Source organism: Podarcis vaucheri (assembly GCF_965113315.1).
Source record: "Podarcis vaucheri genome assembly, chromosome: 5".
NCBI classification, from domain to species: domain Eukaryota; kingdom Metazoa; phylum Chordata; class Lepidosauria; order Squamata; family Lacertidae; genus Podarcis; species Podarcis vaucheri.
In genome coordinates, this window is record NC_138763.1 from 55502449 (window position 1) to 55522207 (window position 19759).

The 19759-nt window shown below is 41.9% G+C and overlaps 1 protein-coding gene across 1 annotated transcript in view; it reads left to right on the forward strand.

Annotated features, from left to right (window-relative positions):
* The first annotated feature begins 33 nt into the window (after positions 1-33).
* Positions 34-19759, forward strand: part of SEC23IP (SEC23 interacting protein) — a 29933-nt gene continuing 10207 nt past the window's right edge. Inside the window, exons 1-15 of the mRNA XM_082222743.1 lie at positions 34-364; positions 4018-4532; positions 5405-5606; positions 8453-8646; positions 9812-9901; positions 10187-10307; positions 11108-11197; positions 13351-13492; positions 14703-14911; positions 15183-15301; positions 15687-15848; positions 16669-16764; positions 18147-18362; positions 18735-18890; positions 19386-19488. Of these exons, the coding sequence (XP_082078869.1) occupies positions 169-364; positions 4018-4532; positions 5405-5606; positions 8453-8646; positions 9812-9901; positions 10187-10307; positions 11108-11197; positions 13351-13492; positions 14703-14911; positions 15183-15301; positions 15687-15848; positions 16669-16764; positions 18147-18362; positions 18735-18890; positions 19386-19488 (2611 nt within the window). The 5' untranslated portion in view covers positions 34-168. The remainder of the gene's footprint in view (positions 365-4017; positions 4533-5404; positions 5607-8452; positions 8647-9811; positions 9902-10186; positions 10308-11107; positions 11198-13350; positions 13493-14702; positions 14912-15182; positions 15302-15686; positions 15849-16668; positions 16765-18146; positions 18363-18734; positions 18891-19385; positions 19489-19759) is intronic.

Sequence of the window (19759 nt, forward strand, 5' to 3'; positions counted from 1 at the left end):
ACTCTCCTCCTCTCCGCCTCACTTCCCCCTTCCCCTCAGCGCGGGCTCGGGTTGGCGGGAGATGAGGGGGAGGCGCCGGCGCCGCCATCTTAGAGGCGGGCGGAAGGGGCCGGCCCGGCCGCCAGAGGAACCCGAGAGGCAGCCCGGAGACGTGGAAGCGCCACAGCCATGGCTACCCCGAAAGCCTCCGTGGCGGCTGGCGGCTCCTCCTCGGCTGGCGGCGGGACGAACCTGCTCTTCTCCTCGTCGGCCACCGAGTTCAATTTCACGGTCCCCTTCATCCCCGTCAGCCAAGCCCCTGCCCCTCCGCCTCCTCCAGCCGCCGCTGCTGCCTCCGCCTCGGGGCCTGGTCTCCTGCCCGCAGGTAACTCGGCTTGGACATCTTCGTAGGTCGTCCCCCCCCCCGCCACGCCACACGCACCAGGGTTGCTTTTCTGTGGGTGGCCCGCGCCCGACGCGCTCGTGGGCAGGTGAAAAGGCGCGCCCGTTTGTTTGCAGGTGGTGTCGCCCATCTCCCCGTTCCTCTCGCGGGGGACTCGCCAACTGGGCAGATAGGCACGGGAAGCTTGTTTGTGTGAAAGTGCTGCCTTTGGAGGGACTTGGGAGGGAAGTGGCTTGCGTGCCTCCGAAAGGAAGCCCGTGATCTAGAAGGTGTCGTGGCTTAATTCGTGCCAGACGTCGGACCCGCTAGTGGCGTCTATGAGCCGGAAGCCTCACCGGCCAAGAGCCGCCCGCAGGTCTTTCACCAGTTGCTCTTGATGTGAATGGTCGCCTCTCAGCCTTTCCATAGAGATGTCACACAGGCTCTGGTCCTTCCAGTAGCACCTTAAAGACCAACTAAGTTAGTTCTTGGTATGAGCTTTCGTGTGCATGCACACTTCTTCAGATACGAAAGCATGCACACGAAAGCTCATACCAAGAACTAACTTAGTTGGTCTTTAAGGTGCTACTGGAAGGAATTTTTTTATTTTGACTATGGCAGACCAACACGGCTACCTATCTGTAACAGGCTCTGGTCCTGTTATCCCCTTCCCTATAAGCAGTGCTTTTTAATTATTATTTTTAAAAAATGCTTAGGGGTATTCTCATTCTGACTCAAGAAAATCACCATTTTTATAGTTCACATCGGGAAAAATAAATACAGTAAATGGACAAAAGTACAACGATTCACAAAATGTTTAGGGGTATGCGTCCCCCTGTGTCTGCCCCAGAAAAAAGCACTTCCTATTTTTTGCCAGATTTGAGCATCCAGTGACTGCAGCTCATAAAAGTTTACATAACAATGAACTGGTAGGTCTTTTAAGGAGCCACTCTGCTTCCCACTGGGTGGTTACAACGAATTTAGGGGTGAGGTGGAGGAAGGGCATTACCAGTTAATAAGTATTGTTTCCAGATTGAGTTGGGCATTTGTATATACTTTTTATTGAAACAAAGGATTGGAAGGCACAGGCATATTATGGTGGTGATTCGTGGCTGGGAGAACTTGTTGATGATGGGGTTTTGGGGAAGGGAGTAGATTATGGAGGGTCTGTAACACAGAAGCATGGGAGAATAGCACAGAGATGTATGCAGATTAGCCTCCACATCTGATGCCTGGGAAGCTGTTAATGTAACATCAGGTTTGGTTTTTTTGAAAGGACCCAAGGGGAATCCTGGAAATTATAGCCTAGAGCATCACAAACTAGTATTGCTAAAGATGAAATAACTAAGTATATAGAATAAAAAGCCTTGCTGAAGCAGAACTAACGTGGTTTCTGCAAGGGTAAGTCCTGGCTCACATGTGAACCTTGGCCCTTGGGGAATGGGAGTGGGGAAAGGATCCAGTCTGTTGGCTGGATTCAGTTCCCTATCCCTATCCTATAGTGGTGAGGCATTTCCTAGGGGCAACATTTTTTGAGAGAATACTAGGTAGATCTTGAATTAGGCTAGCTTCATCCTTAATGACTCTGCTGTACTAACAGGTGGGTTAGAGGATAACACTCTTAACACTGTTGTGGCCATTGTTACTTGGTGCTTGGCTGCTGAGTGTATTCTGTGTTGTGCTGTAATATTTAGTTTTAGGACTACATTTTTTGCTAATAACTATGCATGATAAATGCAGATACTGAGCACACATGGTAACAGGCAAACTTGCCTGTTTACACCTGCGGATCAAGTTCATGCTAAAAGAGCATTAAAGAGAATATAATTACTTATGCTGAATTTTGGGGAAAGTTTGTCGCTGGGTGTTTTTAAACTCCTCCAGAGCGTTGCCGTTCTTTGTGAAAACAATAACAAGCTCTGTGCTTTGTTAATCCCTCAGGCTGGATTCTTGATTATCTTGTCAGTGTGGGGGCCCTGGCATCCACTTTCATTTTGCCTGTTCCACTGGATTACAGGGTAGATTTTATGCTGTGTCTGGCTTCCATTTTGGCAGCGTTCTAAAATCCAGCAGCTCATGCTACACAGCCAGTCCTCACTACTTTTTGTTTGTGCTTAATAGCTTTTTAGAGTAGGGTTTGTTTATTTGCATGTCTTGTTCTTTTCATCTTGTGCTTATTGAAGATGATGTGACTACCTTTGATGATAAAACTGGTGTGAATTAGACAGAAGCCCTACCTTTTCTGTTCTTCTAATAGGGTAAAATTGTGGATTGTGATTTCCTCCCAAACCTCTTAGGAAAAGCAAAATGCTTCATCTTAGACATTGCTACAGTGGTTCCTTGGTTTAAGAACAGCTTAGTTTATGAACAACTTGGATTAAGAACTCTGCAAACCCAGAAGTAGGTGTTTTGGTTTGTGAACTTTGCCTTGGAATAAGAACATGTTTTGCTTCCTGTTGAGTGTAAATTGAGTCCCCCGCCCCTATGGGAAAGCATGCCTTGGTTTAAGAACGGACTTCCGGAACGGGTTAAGTTCGTAAACCAAGGTACCACTGTATAGACATTGATATGTGCATTTCAGAGGCCTTTGGAAGCTTGGATTCCCTTTTGGGTAGTTTGAGAGATTACCAATGAAGTTTATGTTATAGCTAATTATGTTTGGGAATAATCTGCATTTTATGCTAGGAATGTCATTTGAAAATTCTAGGTTTCTGTAAGAGGAAGCAGTTCAAAAAATAGTATTTGCTCTAAATGTGTTCGTGTCTAAATGTGACAGTAGTGTAAAAGGCAGAATAGCAAGACATACTAAAGAGCGGAAATAAAATAACAACACTGCAATGTTTGACAACCTGCTTTGAAGTCTCTCATTATTTGTTACTATTTGAAGTAATTTTCAAAAGAAAAGTATACAATTTATCCAGGGGGAAGGATGAAAGCACAGTTCTAAAGAAACTGAGTTAAATGTCTGGGCAATTAAAATTCATCTGCAGGTATAGGCAATATATATATATAGGGATGCACATTGACAGTGTGTATTCCTGCATGTATCCCAAATTGGCAGGCTCTCTGAATCACACCACACTGTTAAGAAACACCTGTGAGAAATGTTAAAAGCACAATGCACTCAGAATGTGTTATTTAAAAAAATGTGTGTGTATATATATGTATATATGTGTGTGTGTGTGTGTGTGTGTATATATATATATATATATATATATATATATATTCCTATTCAGTAAACGTGTATCTAAATAAAGTGCTTCCAAAAAATGTTAAGACTCATGATTTGTAAATATCACCACTGAGAATACATCTCTTAGTGTGGCATGCAAACCACTTGAAAGTGTGTTTCGGAAGGTTCTTCTAAGTAATGATATATGCATAAATAAGCCTAACACATTAAAAGCACTAGTGGGTTAGTTGGCCAAGTGATTTTGTCAATTTAATAGGTGATTCAAAATTCTGCTTTTGGAACTGAAACCAGAAAACCTTCATACAAGGAAAAGTCTCAGTTCTCCAAGACAGTGAACAAGAAAGGAACGGGACTGGATAAATTTTCCTATTTGGGGGGAAATGTTTAAAACAGGCAGTACTACCAATAGTTTCTCCACATAAGCTTCCCTTTCTTTCAATAATCCTTGTATCCTTTGTTGTAGACGATACGACTGATGTTGGTGAAGAAGACAGCTTCCTGGGACAGACTTCTGCAAATCCTAACCCCCCGCCAACTTTCAGTTATTTCTCCCAAGTTCCTAGCAGCAGTGATCCCTTTGGAAGCATTGGGCAGCCATCCTTAGGCGCAACATCCCCACCCCAAGCTGGAACATCTGTTTTCTCTAAGACTTCAGCTTCTCTCCCACTTCTGCCTGGATCACAAGATGGGCCAAATGCTTTCTCAGCTCCTCTTTCCAAATCACAGCCTTTTAATGCGCCACCTGCTTCAGGAATTGGTTCATACACTGGTCCTCCACCAGCTGGCTTCTCAACTCCTCCTCATGCCATATCGCAGCAAGGCTACAACCCGTATCGCCATACTACTTTAAGCAGTAGAGCTAATCCTTACATCACTCCACCGCAACTTCAACAGACACAAACACCCACCCAGAACGTTCAGCCTCCAGCCTCTGTACCACCTATGCACATGTATGCGACTCCAGGGACACTGCCACCGGTATGGAAAGTGATTTTTAGCTTTTGGAATTGGTATAAAACATTTAAGGGTCCTCACTTGACCTAGCTTGCCCTGCCCTGCATCTTCCAGCACCTCCATTGGTTCAAAGTAGTAATTACTAAATTCAGGGGGAGGGAAAGAGAATTGGAAAATATTGATCAGTTGATAGGCAAAACAAGAAATGGCAGTATTTTAAAGCATTAATTTAGTATGATGAACAATGAGAGTTATGCTACAAAAGCTTCCTTTTGAACCCTCTAGAGTCTAGACATTCCCTGAAACTTTACAGAACACTGCCAGATCACAGGGCAAATATAAAATAGGAAAATAAGATTGTTCTTGATTAGATGGAATATTCTTAATTTTTGTTAATAAAATCACTTCTAGACTGCTTTTCATTGAAAAAGTAGAAATAAAGTAATGTATCTATAAAACAGCACCACTATAGTACCAGAATAATTGTGAACTGGCATCAGCCATCAGGGAAGAGAGTATTGATGATATTTAAGCAAATCAAATGATAGACATTAGAAAATATTTGACCCAAATATTTGACCCAAACATGCGTACACATACAGACACAAATTAGGTTTTGCATTAAACTTGATAACCTACACTGAATTGGATGCTGATAGAGGGCTTTGGTGAAGGCACCTCACTCTGAATCAAGCTTGTATTTAATGACATAGTAATCAAATGTATGGAATGAAGAATCTCAGGATCATTTTGTTGGATCTGACCAATTCTAGAATTTAATAAATGTATGATAATAATGTACATGATCAATGTAATCTGGAGGGCAGTGGATTTTGTGTTCATAATAACCTTTTAAAATTAAGAATTGTATACATTTAAACTGGTTTCATTTTCAGTTTTCTTCGCCTCAATCACCAATGCCGCCTGTGGCTCCCATGTCAGCAGGCCCTTTGGTGAAAGCACCTCCCATCTTACTACATAACCAATATGAGCCAGTTCAGCCCCATTGGTTTTATTGCAAGGAGGTGGAAAACAAGGAGCTATGGATGCCATTCAGTGTCCTAGATTCTACAACACTAGAGGAAGTTTATAACTCTGGTAAGGCCTCTGTGCTTTTCATTTATGTGATGGCTTTTTGGCTTTGAAAATAAAGAGGACTAACAAATTGCTGATGATTTACAATGAGAAGGCAGAAATACTAACCCGTCCCAATCTAGTACCCTCCAGACGTTTTGGTCTGCAACTCCAATCAGCTGCAGACAGCATTACCAGTGTTCAGTCCAAAACATCTGGAAGGCACCAGGCTGAAGAAGACTTCTGTATACATTTGCATATATTTACATATCCTTATGCAGGTGTTTCTTAAATGGGAACGTGATATATGTTCAGTTCCACATTCAGATTTCAGATTGACTTTTGTGTATAAATCCCATGTCCTGATTTTGTTTTCATAGGCAGCTCTTTTTTATATATATAATCATATTTATTAGAATTTCCAATTATAACAGAATAGAGAAAATAGAAAAGATAGAGAAAAGAAAGAAAAAGAAAGAAAAAATTGAAACCTTACTTTCATAACCTTCTTTCTAGGACTCCCTCCTTCCCCTCCCGACTGTATTCCCCTTTCCTTAAGTTGGTTCCACAAGCTCTCATTCCCAATTTAAAACCTAATATATTTAACCCATTAACCAATTTAAATATACAATCTTGCCATCACTCCTCATCTTTAACAGAAAAAGAAAAAAGATTTCCCCCCCAAGATCTGCCCCAATTTCCTTCCACGAATTCCCCCCTTTTTTAAAAGAAAAAAACATGTTAGATCAAAGTACAAAAGTTATATAAAGAAATAGAAGATAATAGATATAAAAAGATTCAAAAAGTTGGTTACATAGCCTTTGGATTCCAAGATTCCCCCTCCCTTCCCCGGTTTGAATTCCCCATGTCCATCAGTCCATATGTTATCAGCCTGGAGATCTCAAGTCCATAGCCAAATTTTTCCCATTCCACCTTGCCGGTTTTCTTTTAATTTGTTTGTTTTAATAATGCTTAACTTCAAAATTCTAGTCTAATAGAGGCCTTTAGTTTCTTTGGTCTTTGTTGCTCCTCCCATTGTTCTTTCCGTGTCGTAGTTGGTTCTTTGTTCTTTTTATTCCTCATTTTCTCAGGTTTCTTGTCTTGTTCAGCTGCTAAAACGTTCTTATTCCAAAACCTGGTATCTCTACAGAGGTTTGTTATTCAGGAACAAAAACTTACGTCCAGTCCCTTCCTTTCTTCAATAGAAAATTCTATTGTCTCCTTTTAATGTAAACACCTCTGTAGACACAATATTATTTCAGTTTTGCAGCTTTCCCAGAAGATAAAACCTGTGCACATCCCTGGGTAATTTTCCACATACGACCACTTGTAATGTCCCGAAACCCCTCTAGGGGGATTGCAATAACTTTGTATCCTCTAATCCAAAAGTCAAGTTGTTGTTTCTCTCCCCCCCCCGATAGTTTATATCCATATTGTATCAAATTGTAACAAAATTAACCAGCAAAATACTTATATCAAAGTCCTCTTTATATTCTCAAGATTTGACAGCTACTTTGACAGCTGTCAAATTCTCCGTCTCTCTTCGCCAGGTTCTACGAATCGCCCCGGTTCCCAGGGGGGGGTTGCCTTTTACCTCTCACCCTCCACTTTTCTCCTCCAGCACAATTCTTGTAGTTTCCCATCGTGGAATTAATAATTTTTATCAGCAATAAACTTCTGTATCGATCTTGGTTTTCCAGTCCTTGTTTTAGCATGTTTACAATCAGGGGGGGGACTGACTTCCTTTTTAGATCCCCCCCGCTCGTGCCGAATCCGAAAAAAAATTCTTTTTTTCTCCTTTTATACCCGGTTACCCAATTACTCACGGGTTGTTATTAAATGTCCGAATTTCCAATGGAAGAAGCCAGCGCTCTCCGTCGAATGGCATGCGGCTGCACTCGGCAGGGGAAGCGGAGGACTCACAGCACCACGCCACTCCCCGGCACCCGATCCGTAGCCTTTAAAAAGGCTCCTTCACGAGTCGGGAGGGCGCTAACGGTGCCAGCCGAGTCACCATGTCCATGGGCTCCGTGCCCGTGGTTTTTAAGGGTCCCCGCGTCGCCGGCGCGGTAGGACCCAGCCCCTGCCGAGCAGACTCCCTCCGGAGCTCAGAGGGAGTCCGCCATTCGGCGATGGCGCCAACCCGGAAGTCCGATGTTCATAGGCAGCTCTTTGTTTCATTCATCTTGGCAGCTTCTATGTGAGCAATTAGAAAGGCATAGTTTGCTGGTAGCCAGTTCACAGAATTGTAGAAATGGAAGATACCCCAACTAGGGTAATCTAGTCGAAACCCCTGGGATGCAAGAATCTCAACTAAATAATCCCTGACAGATTGCCATCCAATCTCCTTTTGAAAAACCTCCAATGAAGGAGAGTCCCCCAGCTCCTGATGGAGTCCATTCCGTTGTCATACAGCTCTTAACTGTCATAAAGTCATTCCTAATGTTGAATCAGAATCTCATTTCTTGTAATTGCAATCCATTGGTTTGGGTCTTCCCTCTGGGAGTAGCAGAAAACAAGCTTGCTCCATCTTCCAAGCGGCAGCCCTTCAGATATTTGAAGATGACAATCATACCACAGAATTATTGCTTATGAGAATGCTTGTGTATGTCGTATACTGCCTACATTCGGATCCACAACAGTGAACATAGTGGAACAACTGGGGAAAGAGACATGCAGTGACAAGTCTAGAAATCTTTCAAAAGTGCCAAGTTTCCCAGTAACACATTTGGTTTGACCTCTCTGTTTCATTGTTCTAATATAAAATTTGAAGAGAAGGAAAAGTGAATATTTCCTCCTTGTTTCTAAATATGTGTTAGCTTATCAGTTGAAGGATTCCAAGCTAATAAAACATTTTTTAATGCTTCTAGTGCAACCTGATCCAGAGAATGTTGTCCTGAGTACTGACGGAGGACGTTATGATGTTTATCTCTATGACCGAGTGAGGAAAGCTGTATACTGGGAAGAAGAGCCATCTGAAGTGAGAAGATGTACTTGGTTTTATAAGGGAGATCAAGACAGCAGGTTTATTCCTTACACTGAGGATTTCAGCGAAAAGCTAGAGGTGAGTGTACACCAGTGTGGTGTAGTGGTTAAGAGCGGTAGACTCGTAATCTGGGGAACCGGGTTCGCGTCTCCGCTCCTCCATATGCAGCTGCTGGGTGACCTTGGGCCAGTCACACTTCTCTGAAGTCTCTCAGCCCCACTCACCTCACAGAGTGTTTGTTGTGGGGGAGGAAGGGAAAGGAGAATGTTAGCCGCTTTGAGACTCCTTAAAGGGAGTGAAAAGAGGGATATCAAATCCAAACTCCCCTTCTTCTTCTTCTTCTTCTTCTTCTTCTTCTTCTTTTTCTTCTTCTTCAATTGACTGAATAATAAATGTGTGTGATGGCTTACTGAAAATTGAAATTTGAAAGGGCTCAGATTTTATGGGAAGATAAAAAATACTCACTGTGGAGTGTTGATAAAATGTGGAAGAAATCCCGGTCTGTATTATTGCTATTGTTACTGCTGGTGGTGTTGTACAATGACCAACATTATTATTATTATTTTGCATCTCAAATACTGTTGTAAGATCAGTGAAGTGTGCTTCATCAACATGGTCCTGGTTATTCACTGATATTTCTAATAAACATAAAGGAGGTTAAGGTGTTCTGCATTACCGCTATTTGTCTTTAAATGGGGTAAATTGAACTTTATGTTGATGTTCAACCTACTCTGAGATTCAGCCTCAGAGTAGCAGAATATCTAAGGCCTGGGGGAAAACATACATATTCCTTTTGCTCCTACTCTGTATTTTAAAATGCAGGCCAACTTGGGAATTTGGGTTAGCAGGCAGGCTAGAAAAACACTGAATAAGTACATGGAAACAGTAATGTATACCATGACATTCAGCATTGTTTGAATAGATTTCTGCTCATGTGTTATGACTTCCCTCTCCTTCCCTCCCCTCTGTGCCCTTACCACATGCCCCCCCCCAAAAAAAATCTGTACTGGCGGCAAGCTGGAGGGATCCTCCAGAGGAGGTTTCAAGGACATGAGGGACTACAGAGGGGATCAGAGGATGGGGAAGTTTCTGTTGTGCAAGCTAAATTCAAAATATTGGAGTTTTGATACTACAGGATTGTCAATAAATGAATGTGGTATAAGCTGTTTATGGCACTGTCCTTTGACATGACATCTTGATGCTTAGTTTCTTTATGATTTTGCAAAACTGTTTTTCCCCCCAGGCAGAGTATAAGAAAGCTGTTACCACAAATCAGTGGCATCGGCGACTGGAATTTCCAGGTGGAGAAACTATTGTTATGCATAATCCTAAGGTAATAAGAATTTTTATTGCACAATAGCATTGCATGTGTGGTTAGAGCAGTATGTGAAACTCAGCGTACCTTGAGCTTCTGTTCACGGAAGGTGCCTGCCTCCACTTCCGTTTTCTCGCAGTCTCTTCCTCAGTGCCACAACTGAACCCACTCTGCAGGATCTCCTGACCCTTGGGGGCTAGAGATGCAGAAGAGTCATTCTCCACCCACCCTGTTCCTTGAATGCACCTCTGGCTGCAACCCCAAGTGTTTAAATGTAGTGTGTTGTCCACTGATTTTTTTCAGGTTATAGTTCAGTTCCAGCCTTCCGCAATACCAGATGAATGGGGTACCATACAAGATGGGCAGACTAGGCCAAGAGTGGTAAAACGTGGAATTGATGAGGATCATGAGGAAATTCCAGATGGTGAGTGGTTTAGGACAGAGGGCTCTCATATTAGATTATTCCCCCCCTTTAATAAATAATGGCATAGAATGCGGGCCATACGTTTTCCATGCCCTAAGTATAGCAGAGTTTGTTGGACTTTTCTGATTTGGTTGGCTTTGCCAGCAAGGGGCCTAATGAGGTAGTTCCATGGAGATAAATTCAGGTTTATTTGGGGGAGGAGAACCCTCCCATCTATTCCTTACTTTATTAATATTACAAGTTTTAAATTGCTCCCTCATCCCAAACGGCCCTCCAAGCGGTGAACAACAACAGCAACAACAAAAATATGGAAATAGACAAATGTACCTTTAGAGATATGATCTGATGGCAATAAATATTTATATAAAATCTGTCACTTTCCCAAACATGTTCCTTTTTTAAGTTAGCTGTGGGTCCCTGCTTCCAGCCTGTTTGTGTCTGTTGTGTGGGGGTGAGGAGGGAACATGGGGCTCTTCCGCCTCTATGCAGTTAACAGTGTAGTTCGCTGGCAAGTTGTGCTGTAGTTCAGGTCCTGCTCTGGAAGCCAATTGGCCATGCTGGTTGGTTTCTTGTGGCAAGGCCTCAGACTGGATTGGAGGGAAAGGGAACCTTTCCCCAGAGCATTTAATACATGGTTAGGAAGCCTCAGGCTCTTCAAATGTTGCTTAAGTCCAAGTCCCATCAAACCCATTTGGTGTGGTCAGAAATGATGGGCGTTATATTCCAGAAACAAAAAGAAGGCTAGAGATTCCCCACTGCTATTTAATGAAAGCTATTGCTATTTCTTTTCACTTTTATAGGTGAGGTGTCTCAAATCGATCATCTAGTATTCATGGTCCATGGCATTGGCCCTGTCTGTGATCTGCGATTCAGAAGCATCGTTGAATGTGGTGTGTGTTTAGACTGTGTGCACGCAGGAGTTTCTTATGCTGATATCTTATTGTGTCCTACTTGTCAGCATTTATATATTATTGATAAGTTACGTTATTGTTGATTAATGCAGGAGTGGGGAACATCAACCATGGGGGTTCAGTACAGGCCTCCAGGTTTCTCTGTCTGGCCCTAGGAGTACCCAACCCCGTTCTGCCACCTCCCCGACCTGCTCCTCAGCAGCTGTGTTCCACACCATTCTGCAGTGTGTCCTTGAACTGATAATACCTATTGCTTGCTTGGATATGGGTATGGAGATGTTAGGATTAGAGTCCCCCATTTCCTGGGGGACCTCTGGCTCAATGGTTAATTAGCAAAGTCACAGACCTCTTGCCGTAGCGTGCACTCCAATAAAAAACAGAAGAGTCATTAGTAATAATTTACTAAAAATAATTTACTAATGCGTGAATCTTGTGGTTCTTTGTCAAAGCCTTGACAAGGTGCATCTTGAGCAAAAAAAGCAGTTCAGCACATAAAATCCAACACTATACAAGAATACACTGGGAGTGAGAAAGAAAGAATCCAGGCAGAGAGATAGAGAATCGAAAGTAAAATGAAACTGCTCGCTGGGGAGCTGATGTTTGTTCCCAGTGACCTTGAAGTGAGATGTAGTCAAAACAATATCCAGCTTGCTTCTTCGCAGAAATGAAAAGTGCCGACCAGCTAGAATTCCGTCCAGAATGTTGCAGCTTCAGCTTCTGCATGTACAAAGAATAGACTTGAAAAAACTTCTGTTTACTTTGATAAACTGGAAATGGTTTCTGTACTTGAGAAACGCCATTAACCCTGACAGGAGATATATGTGTGTAGAAACTTTTATGTGGCAGGAGTTTAGCCTACTGTTCAAAAGCAAGTGTTGCATTCACTTTCCTATGCACCTTGTGCCATTCACCCCACCTATTTTTGCCCCTCACCTTGCCCACCTTTGGCATGTGGCCCCCTAGAAGGGAGGACGTCTAGAAGGGAATGAGTCTGTTATCCTGAAAAAGATTCCCCACCTTTGCCATAGGAGCATGTAATCATGGGTCCATAGGCTTTTATGGCACACCACTTATTAGATATAATGTGTCGAGGGTGCTTCCCAGCTGCAGAATGCATATGGCAGGTAGTTAGATATTTATTGTCAAAGGTAACACTTCCAGTCACTTCTACAGCTCTGAATATCTATACACATCAGTCTAATGGCTAGGCAGTTATTCCCCTGTCCATGTTGCAGCAACCCTCCACCAGTTTATGTACCTCCCTTTGATAGGCTATGTGCACTTAGCTTAGGACTGCGCCTGCATGGAAGCTTTCTCAGTTTCCTCAAGGTTCTGGGAGACAGTGGTGCAGGAGAGGGCGGGGAAGCACCCAGCTCTTCTCCTGCCTGACCTGCCTCTTCCTCCTCTTCTGACTCATCCTGTTCTCCACCCTCCAGCTCTGAAGCTTCCTCTGCCTCTGATTCTTGCCTCCTGGCCAGTACAGGCCCCCACAAAACACTGCCCCCCCTCTCCTGAGTCAGACTCCAGCCCCCTGCCCGCATTGCATCAGTGGCTTGCCGGTCCCTGACATCATGTGGAAACAGCTTTCAATCACTCCAATGGATGCTGCATCAAAATATCCTTTTAAAACTGAATTAAAAATATATTTGGATGGAAGGGGAAATGAAAGGATGTACTGCTGTTTTCTTTCTGAAGGGAAGGAAATGTTTACTATATAGGTAGATTAGCCAGTGGTCAGTGAGGGAAAAACAGCATTATTTAGTTTTGTTGATGTAATTATTTTGTAAATAGAAGGCATGACAACCCCTTCAGTCAGAAGGAAAGAATACAAGAATTGCTCCTGCAGCCTTTTCCCAGTGTGGCTTTCTAATGTTTAAATGGGTATCACGTCAAAGTCTGAAACAATGTGAAACTTTAGCTCTGTCTAATTAATGACTTAGTTTTTGTTTTGTATTGTAGTGATTGTTTTACAAATTTACACTTATTTATACAGTTTATGAATTGGAAAGTTTTGATTAGATTAGCAAGACTTCAAAAGTGTAAAGAACTGTTGGAAAATATATTTGAACACATGTAATGGGTATCAATTTGTGGAGTTAACATTAACCTCTTCTTTTCTTCCATTTTTAAAGTCGATGATTTTCGGACAGTGTCTCTGAAATTGTTGCAGTCGCATTTTAGAAAGTCAGTAGAAGAGCTTAAAGTGAGCAGGGTTGAGTTCCTGCCAGTTCACTGGCATAGTACTCTGCATGGAGATGCAACCGGAGTGGATAGGTAGGTCTAAAATACTGAAGTACCAAAACACAGTTATTCTCCAAACTTCCAAACTGTTTCAGCAGGGCTAGCTTGTTATTTGATCATTGATCACTGTCCCAGAGATGAGCTGCTGAGACAATAATGTGATAGAATGTTTTAACTGAAAACTGCTCAAATATGTACAGTGGTGCCTCGCAAGACGAAAAGAATCCGTTCTGTGATTCTCTTCGTCTAGCGGTTTTTTCGTCTTGCGAAGCAAGCCCATTGGCGGATTAGCGGCTTTTAGCGGCTTATCTGCTGATCGGATCAGCTGATAAGCGGCTTAGCGGCTTAGAAAAAGGGGGGGAAAGGAAAAAAAACCAGCAGGAACTCGCAAGACATTGTCGTCTTGCGAAGCAAGCCCATAGGAAATTCGTTTTGCGAAGCACCTCCAAAACGGAAAACTCTTTTGTCTAGCGAGTTTTCCATCTTGCGAGACAGTCGTCTTGCGGGGCACCACTGTATTGCAGGTTGAGAATGATTTGCCACAAGCTATAACCCTCACTATACTTGTCTCATTAAAATAAAAGAGATCATTGAATCTGGTTTAGCGGATGCTATTAAAAGTGATCATAAAGTAATTGTGTTAAGAGTTATGTGGCTTATCATAATGGAAACAAGCCAAAGGCAGCCTTGGACTCTTTTTTGGTGCAGCTACAATAAGATCAGAAGCATTTGGTTCTGTTATTGATTAGTCGCAGTTTATTGTTACATCCAACGGCAGCGTCATGGGGGGCGGTGCTCTCTGGCCAACCGGCTGGCTGGCTGGAGCGCAACTTCCTTCGATTCTGCTGCATGAGGGAAACACTCCCTACCTGCGCGCAGGAAATGATCTAGGGAGTGTTTCCTGCCTGCAGCTGCGTGGGGGAGGGGCTGAACAACTTTGGGCCATCTCCCCTCATTAAAATTGAGTCTCCCAAAATAGGGCGTCTAATAGAGTGAAAAGTACGGTACTCTATAGTGCAGACTATATAAATGATAAGGCTTGTATCCAGCAGTATTGCTCAGCTGACTGTAAGGCTTATGTTAGTGGAACAGGGAGGGAAGCACTGCACCCCAAATCTGCTCTGGAGGTTGGAGGACCTTGACTGTAACTAATAGCTATTGGGATCATCCTGTTTTTAGCTAAGCTCTTTAGTCTTGTAATGAAAATGACTTGGCTATTAATTTATTGATTTTGTGTTCCCAGGAACATTAAAAAAATAACTTTGCCGACCATTGGACGTCTTCGTCATTTCACCAACGAGACTCTACTTGACATACTGTTTTACAGTAGCCCCACCTACTGTCAAACAATTGTGGATAAAGTAGGACTGGAAATGAACCGTCTCTATGCACTTTTCAAGAGCAGAAACCCTGAATTTAAAGGAGGAATCTCTGTTGCTGGTCATAGTTTGGGTAATGCTACAACTTAAAAATGATAAGCTTTTTCAACAAAAAACTATTTTTAAAAATTCCACAGTTCTTGAGAGATGTTGTCCAATGTTTGGTTTTGTGACTTCGTGGGCACACCATTGCTGTAATCTGGTTTGCGTGCAGGAAACAACTCTAGGTCATCTGAAATTATAAATATGTTTGAGAGAACAGATCAAGAGTTCAGGATATGTATTTCTATTTAAGTTTGGACAAGATTAATGCTATCCTGAAACATCTTGTTTTGCTTCTCCAGGTTCGTTAATATTATTTGATATCCTGTCCAACCAGAAAGATTGGACTTCCACAGTTAATTCTGTGGCTTCTGTCGCTGCCAATGGTATTGGGAAGGATGCGGTTGAATATGATCAGCAGGTATTTGTGCTAAAAAGCAATTGTCCGTTAAGACTTGTGTGGCTGGCTCTTTTAACTGTTTAAACCATCTTCAAAACACTGGAAATATACAGCCTAGTCAATTCTCTGTCTACATACTTTATGGGCTGCCTTTTGCATGCGGCAGCTGCCTGCAAAATAAAGATCCCTGGAAGATCGGGGGTTTTGGGTAGGGTATCTGCTGCAGAAGTTACTCTGCCCAGGGAAGCTGTCAAGAGTGATGCATAACGGGCAGGCCTCTTATTTACTGCAATAATAACCTGAATAAGGCTATTGCTTAGTTACATTTCTCTGGGTATACCTTTGACTTCCACATACTGTTAAGAATTGGTTTTTTTTAATCACAAATATTTTTCTTTCTTTCAAGATGACAGTAGAGTCTAATTCTGCTGGTTCTGTACATTCTCTTTCCAACGATGAGCATGATGTGGAGGACGATATTCCAACCTTGCAAAGAACCCTGGAAATGCTTAGCTTGTCTGAGTACATCAGCACATTTGAAACGGAGAAGATTGACACAGAATCTCTGGTATTTACATTACCACGGGGAGGTAGCAAGTTAAAATGGACTGCTGACTAATTTCACGAAAGGTGGAAATGTGTAATCCAGGGGTGGGCAACCTTAACTTTATTTCATGTGGTCCTTTGCCTAATTTCATGTGGGTGGTAAGGATGTAGTGGCAGAAAGAGGGGGGAAAGGGAGCACTCCACTTTTGGCTCTCCCTGGCCACCACCAGCATGTGGCAACCAATAAATTATCCCTGAGGGAATGCAGCCCTTGACAGAAGAAAGGTTCCCCATCCTGATATAATGGTTTCAGCATAACACACCCAGATACGTAAAAATAAAAATACATTGTGTCAGGAGACAGGATCACACACCCACACCTATACATGCATTGCAAGAAAGAGTAGAGGGGTTTGCAACATAAACCTGTACCTTAGAAAAAATTTCCAGCATCCAGTCCAAACTATAGGTCTGTAGAGATTTTTATTTTTATATAATACCTTCCATGCATATAGCACTTTCAGGGATCATTTCTATAGTTTGTAACTATAGAAGAATGTGAGATTAGAAGCCTGCCATACTTACAGTCTGGAATTAAGGGAAATGGAGGCATATCTAAATGAACTATATGCTATTATTTAAGTTACATATATTTAGGCTTAGTTAAAAGGAGTGTATTTGGACATGTATTGCACTATTTACTTTGCCTGAAATAGTTAGAATTTGTGGTTCCAGAATTTTGTTGGGTATCTATCTTTTACTAAAATATGCAAATATAAAATGTGTTCTTAAAAAGTGAATAAGTAAATCTTGATATATATATATATATATTTACAAAACAGCTGATGTGTACGATTGATGATCTGAAGGAAATGGGAATACCTCTTGGGCCGCGAAAGAAGATAGCAAACTTTGTAAAAGACAGAGCGGCCAAACAGGTAGGAAATGATTGCTTTGCAAGCCAAAACTATGGCAGTAACATTTCAGTGTAATAGAGCTGCTCAAAGAATTACAAAATAGGCATGGCGAGAGTTGGATAAGAAAGGGTTGTTCAAAGTAGAATAATACAGACAGGCATGTTGTACTTCCCAGAAAGCTTAATACATACATAATATGTACACAGTGCAAAAGGAAATAGTAGTTGAAAGAAAAGAGTAACAAGAGTTGCAAAGTTTTATTTTACAAAACTATTAGAAAAGAATACAATGTAAGCTTGATATTGTAGCATCTCCAAAATACTCCACAATCAATACCTGATTCACACATTAAATACTTTCATTGAGAAGTACACATGCTTAGTTAAAACTGGCTACAATTTAAATACTTCGAATTTTAGTACTGGTTGCATCCAGCTGAATAACTACCATGTATCGTACCGTATTGGCCCGAATATAAGCCGTACTTTCCCCCCCAAATTTCAACAGTGAAAAGCTAAAGTGCGTCTTAGATTCACCACCTTACAAAAACTGGCTTTTACGATATCGCTGGTAAAATGGAACGGGTGTGAGTGCCTGCGGAATTTTAAGGGAGCGGCTTATATTTAGGTATTGCCTTTTTCTCTCTCTCCCCCCCCCCCGAATTTTAAAGGTGAGTCTTATATTTGGGTGTGGCTTATATTCGGGCCAATACGGTAGTTCTTTAATGTGAAATGTTTAGATGTGTTGAGTCAAGAGAGCCATGGATACAGGGCATGAGATCTAGCCTCATGACTTGTTTTTCCTGAATTGTGTAGGGTGGCTTGAGCCATAGATTAGCTGATTTTTAAAAAAGCAGAATCTAGTGCAAATGGATCATATTATTTCAGTGCTTAAAGAACTTACTAGGCTGCTAGTTTGTTTCTGAATGCAGTCCAAAGTGTTTGTTGTGAACCATCAAGTGCTGTATTCTCTGAGTGCCAGAGGATCTGAAGAACGTTCTACTCCTATGTGGCTATGAAGGCAGGGCCTTCTGTGTTGCAGCACCCAGATTGTGATACTCCCTCCGCATGGCTATTTGTTTTTGCTTCCTGTTAAGCACCATTTGAACACTGTGCCAAGCTTTTAGTGGGATTTGACTGATATGAACCTAATTGACTTGTAATTTATATAGACTTCTTGAGGTTTATTTCTTATTTTGCCTTGTATGCTGCCTCGGGCACTAAAGTTGGAATATAAATATTTTAAAATGAATGAATATTAAAAGGTGAGTTGAGTGAGTTAAGACTTGGTTGAATACAATAATACAATACAATAATTAAACTAAATAGAACATAGCAGGGGGGGGGTTTCTTCCCCCCTCCTCCAAAGCTCCTCCAAAGATTTTGAAATCTTCGCATCAATAGGAACAGAGAAAAGCAGCATTGGAGAAAAAGGCAGCAGTTGAAGCCATGATGCGGACCCAGGAAGAAGCTGCGCAGGCAGCAAAGAAAGTGGTCAGTTTTGCTTCACCTTCAGAATCTGGTATGCTCCAGGATCCATCCAAGAAAAGGCTTCCAGTTGGAGCTTCAGTTTCCTCTGCCAACATAGATTATGAATATTTTGAAGTGGGCACCGGTCAGGTAAGTTTTAGGCAAGTTAAAATAGTCCTCACTGATGGAACTGTCTTTTTTTGACACATACCCCATTCACAGAACTGGTGTTATGATGATGGGGTCATATGTTGTGGAAGCGGTGGGATCCTGGCCCAGAGAATGGAGTAAGGGCACATGATTCACTTCAGTTGTGGAAGTATACAAGTGCATACAGTTTGTATACCATCCATTCCTCAGAAACACTGTTTTTAATGAGATATGTTTTTGCTAGGCTTGTCTTGTTAGTATCAGATGAGACCTTTGTATCTGTCTTGTGGGATACACCTGCGGCTTTCAAGTGGGCTGAATGACATATGAAGGAGATATTAATCATCTCTTTTTTAATTCTTTGTCTTCTAGGTGTCTGTGGTATATAGTGCACTTGACTTTGAGCCAGACAATTTCTTTGCTCTGGGTTCACCAATTGGTGTATTTCTCACTGTAAGAGGAGTAGAAAAAATCGATGAAAACTACAGACTCCCCACTTGCAAGGGATTTTTCAACATCTATCATCCGGTTAGTGACAACTACAGGTTTTCAATCACTTTCAGCGAAAGGACTATAGACTGACTATCCATTTAACACCTAATTGGATCTTTTTAAAAGCTCAGGAAAACAATTTGTTAGGCTGAAACTGATTTTTAGCACACCTTCAGGTACTTCTGTACCAATGCATATTTAGTTAAGATAATTACTTAAGCCCCATAACATACAATGGACCTGCAAATCAGTGGAATAGCAGTGCAATGCATATACAAATCTGCTCATTGGGGCTTACGGGCAAGTAGGTATAGGACTGCAGCTTTAAGTTTGTTGCATCTCTGCACTGGATTATGGTCACACTTTTTTATTGCATCATTAAATTTTATTTAAGTATTTGTTTTAGAAATAGGTCTCCTGTGGAAAGAGCTTTTTAAGTCCCTTCCTTAACTGGCTTTGGGGAAGGTCATGTGGGGAGGCTCCCACAAGATTGATGTTTAGATTGATCACTGCTTTCGTTCTTGTTTCCAGCTCGATCCAGTGGCTTATAGGCTAGAACCTATGATTATTCCTGACTTGGACGTAAAACCAGTTCTTGTTCCACATCACAAAGGCAGAAAAAGGCTTCATCTTGGTAAGTAAAGTGTATTCATATATTTTCTAATATAGGGATCTAGTCAGAAGGCTGGATCCAGAACTGGCTCACTACTTCACAGGTCATTTTGAGAAGGTGGGCAGGACCACTCACCTGTCCATCACCTGATGTCAGGTGATTCAGTGTTCACGCTGTGTCTGCAAAGGAAGAATATTGAGGGAAGTGAAAATGCTGCCTTTTACTGTCAGAGAGCTGGCAGCATTTTTCTTCTCTCTAGTCATACTTCTGTGTGACCACTAAGACTGGAGAG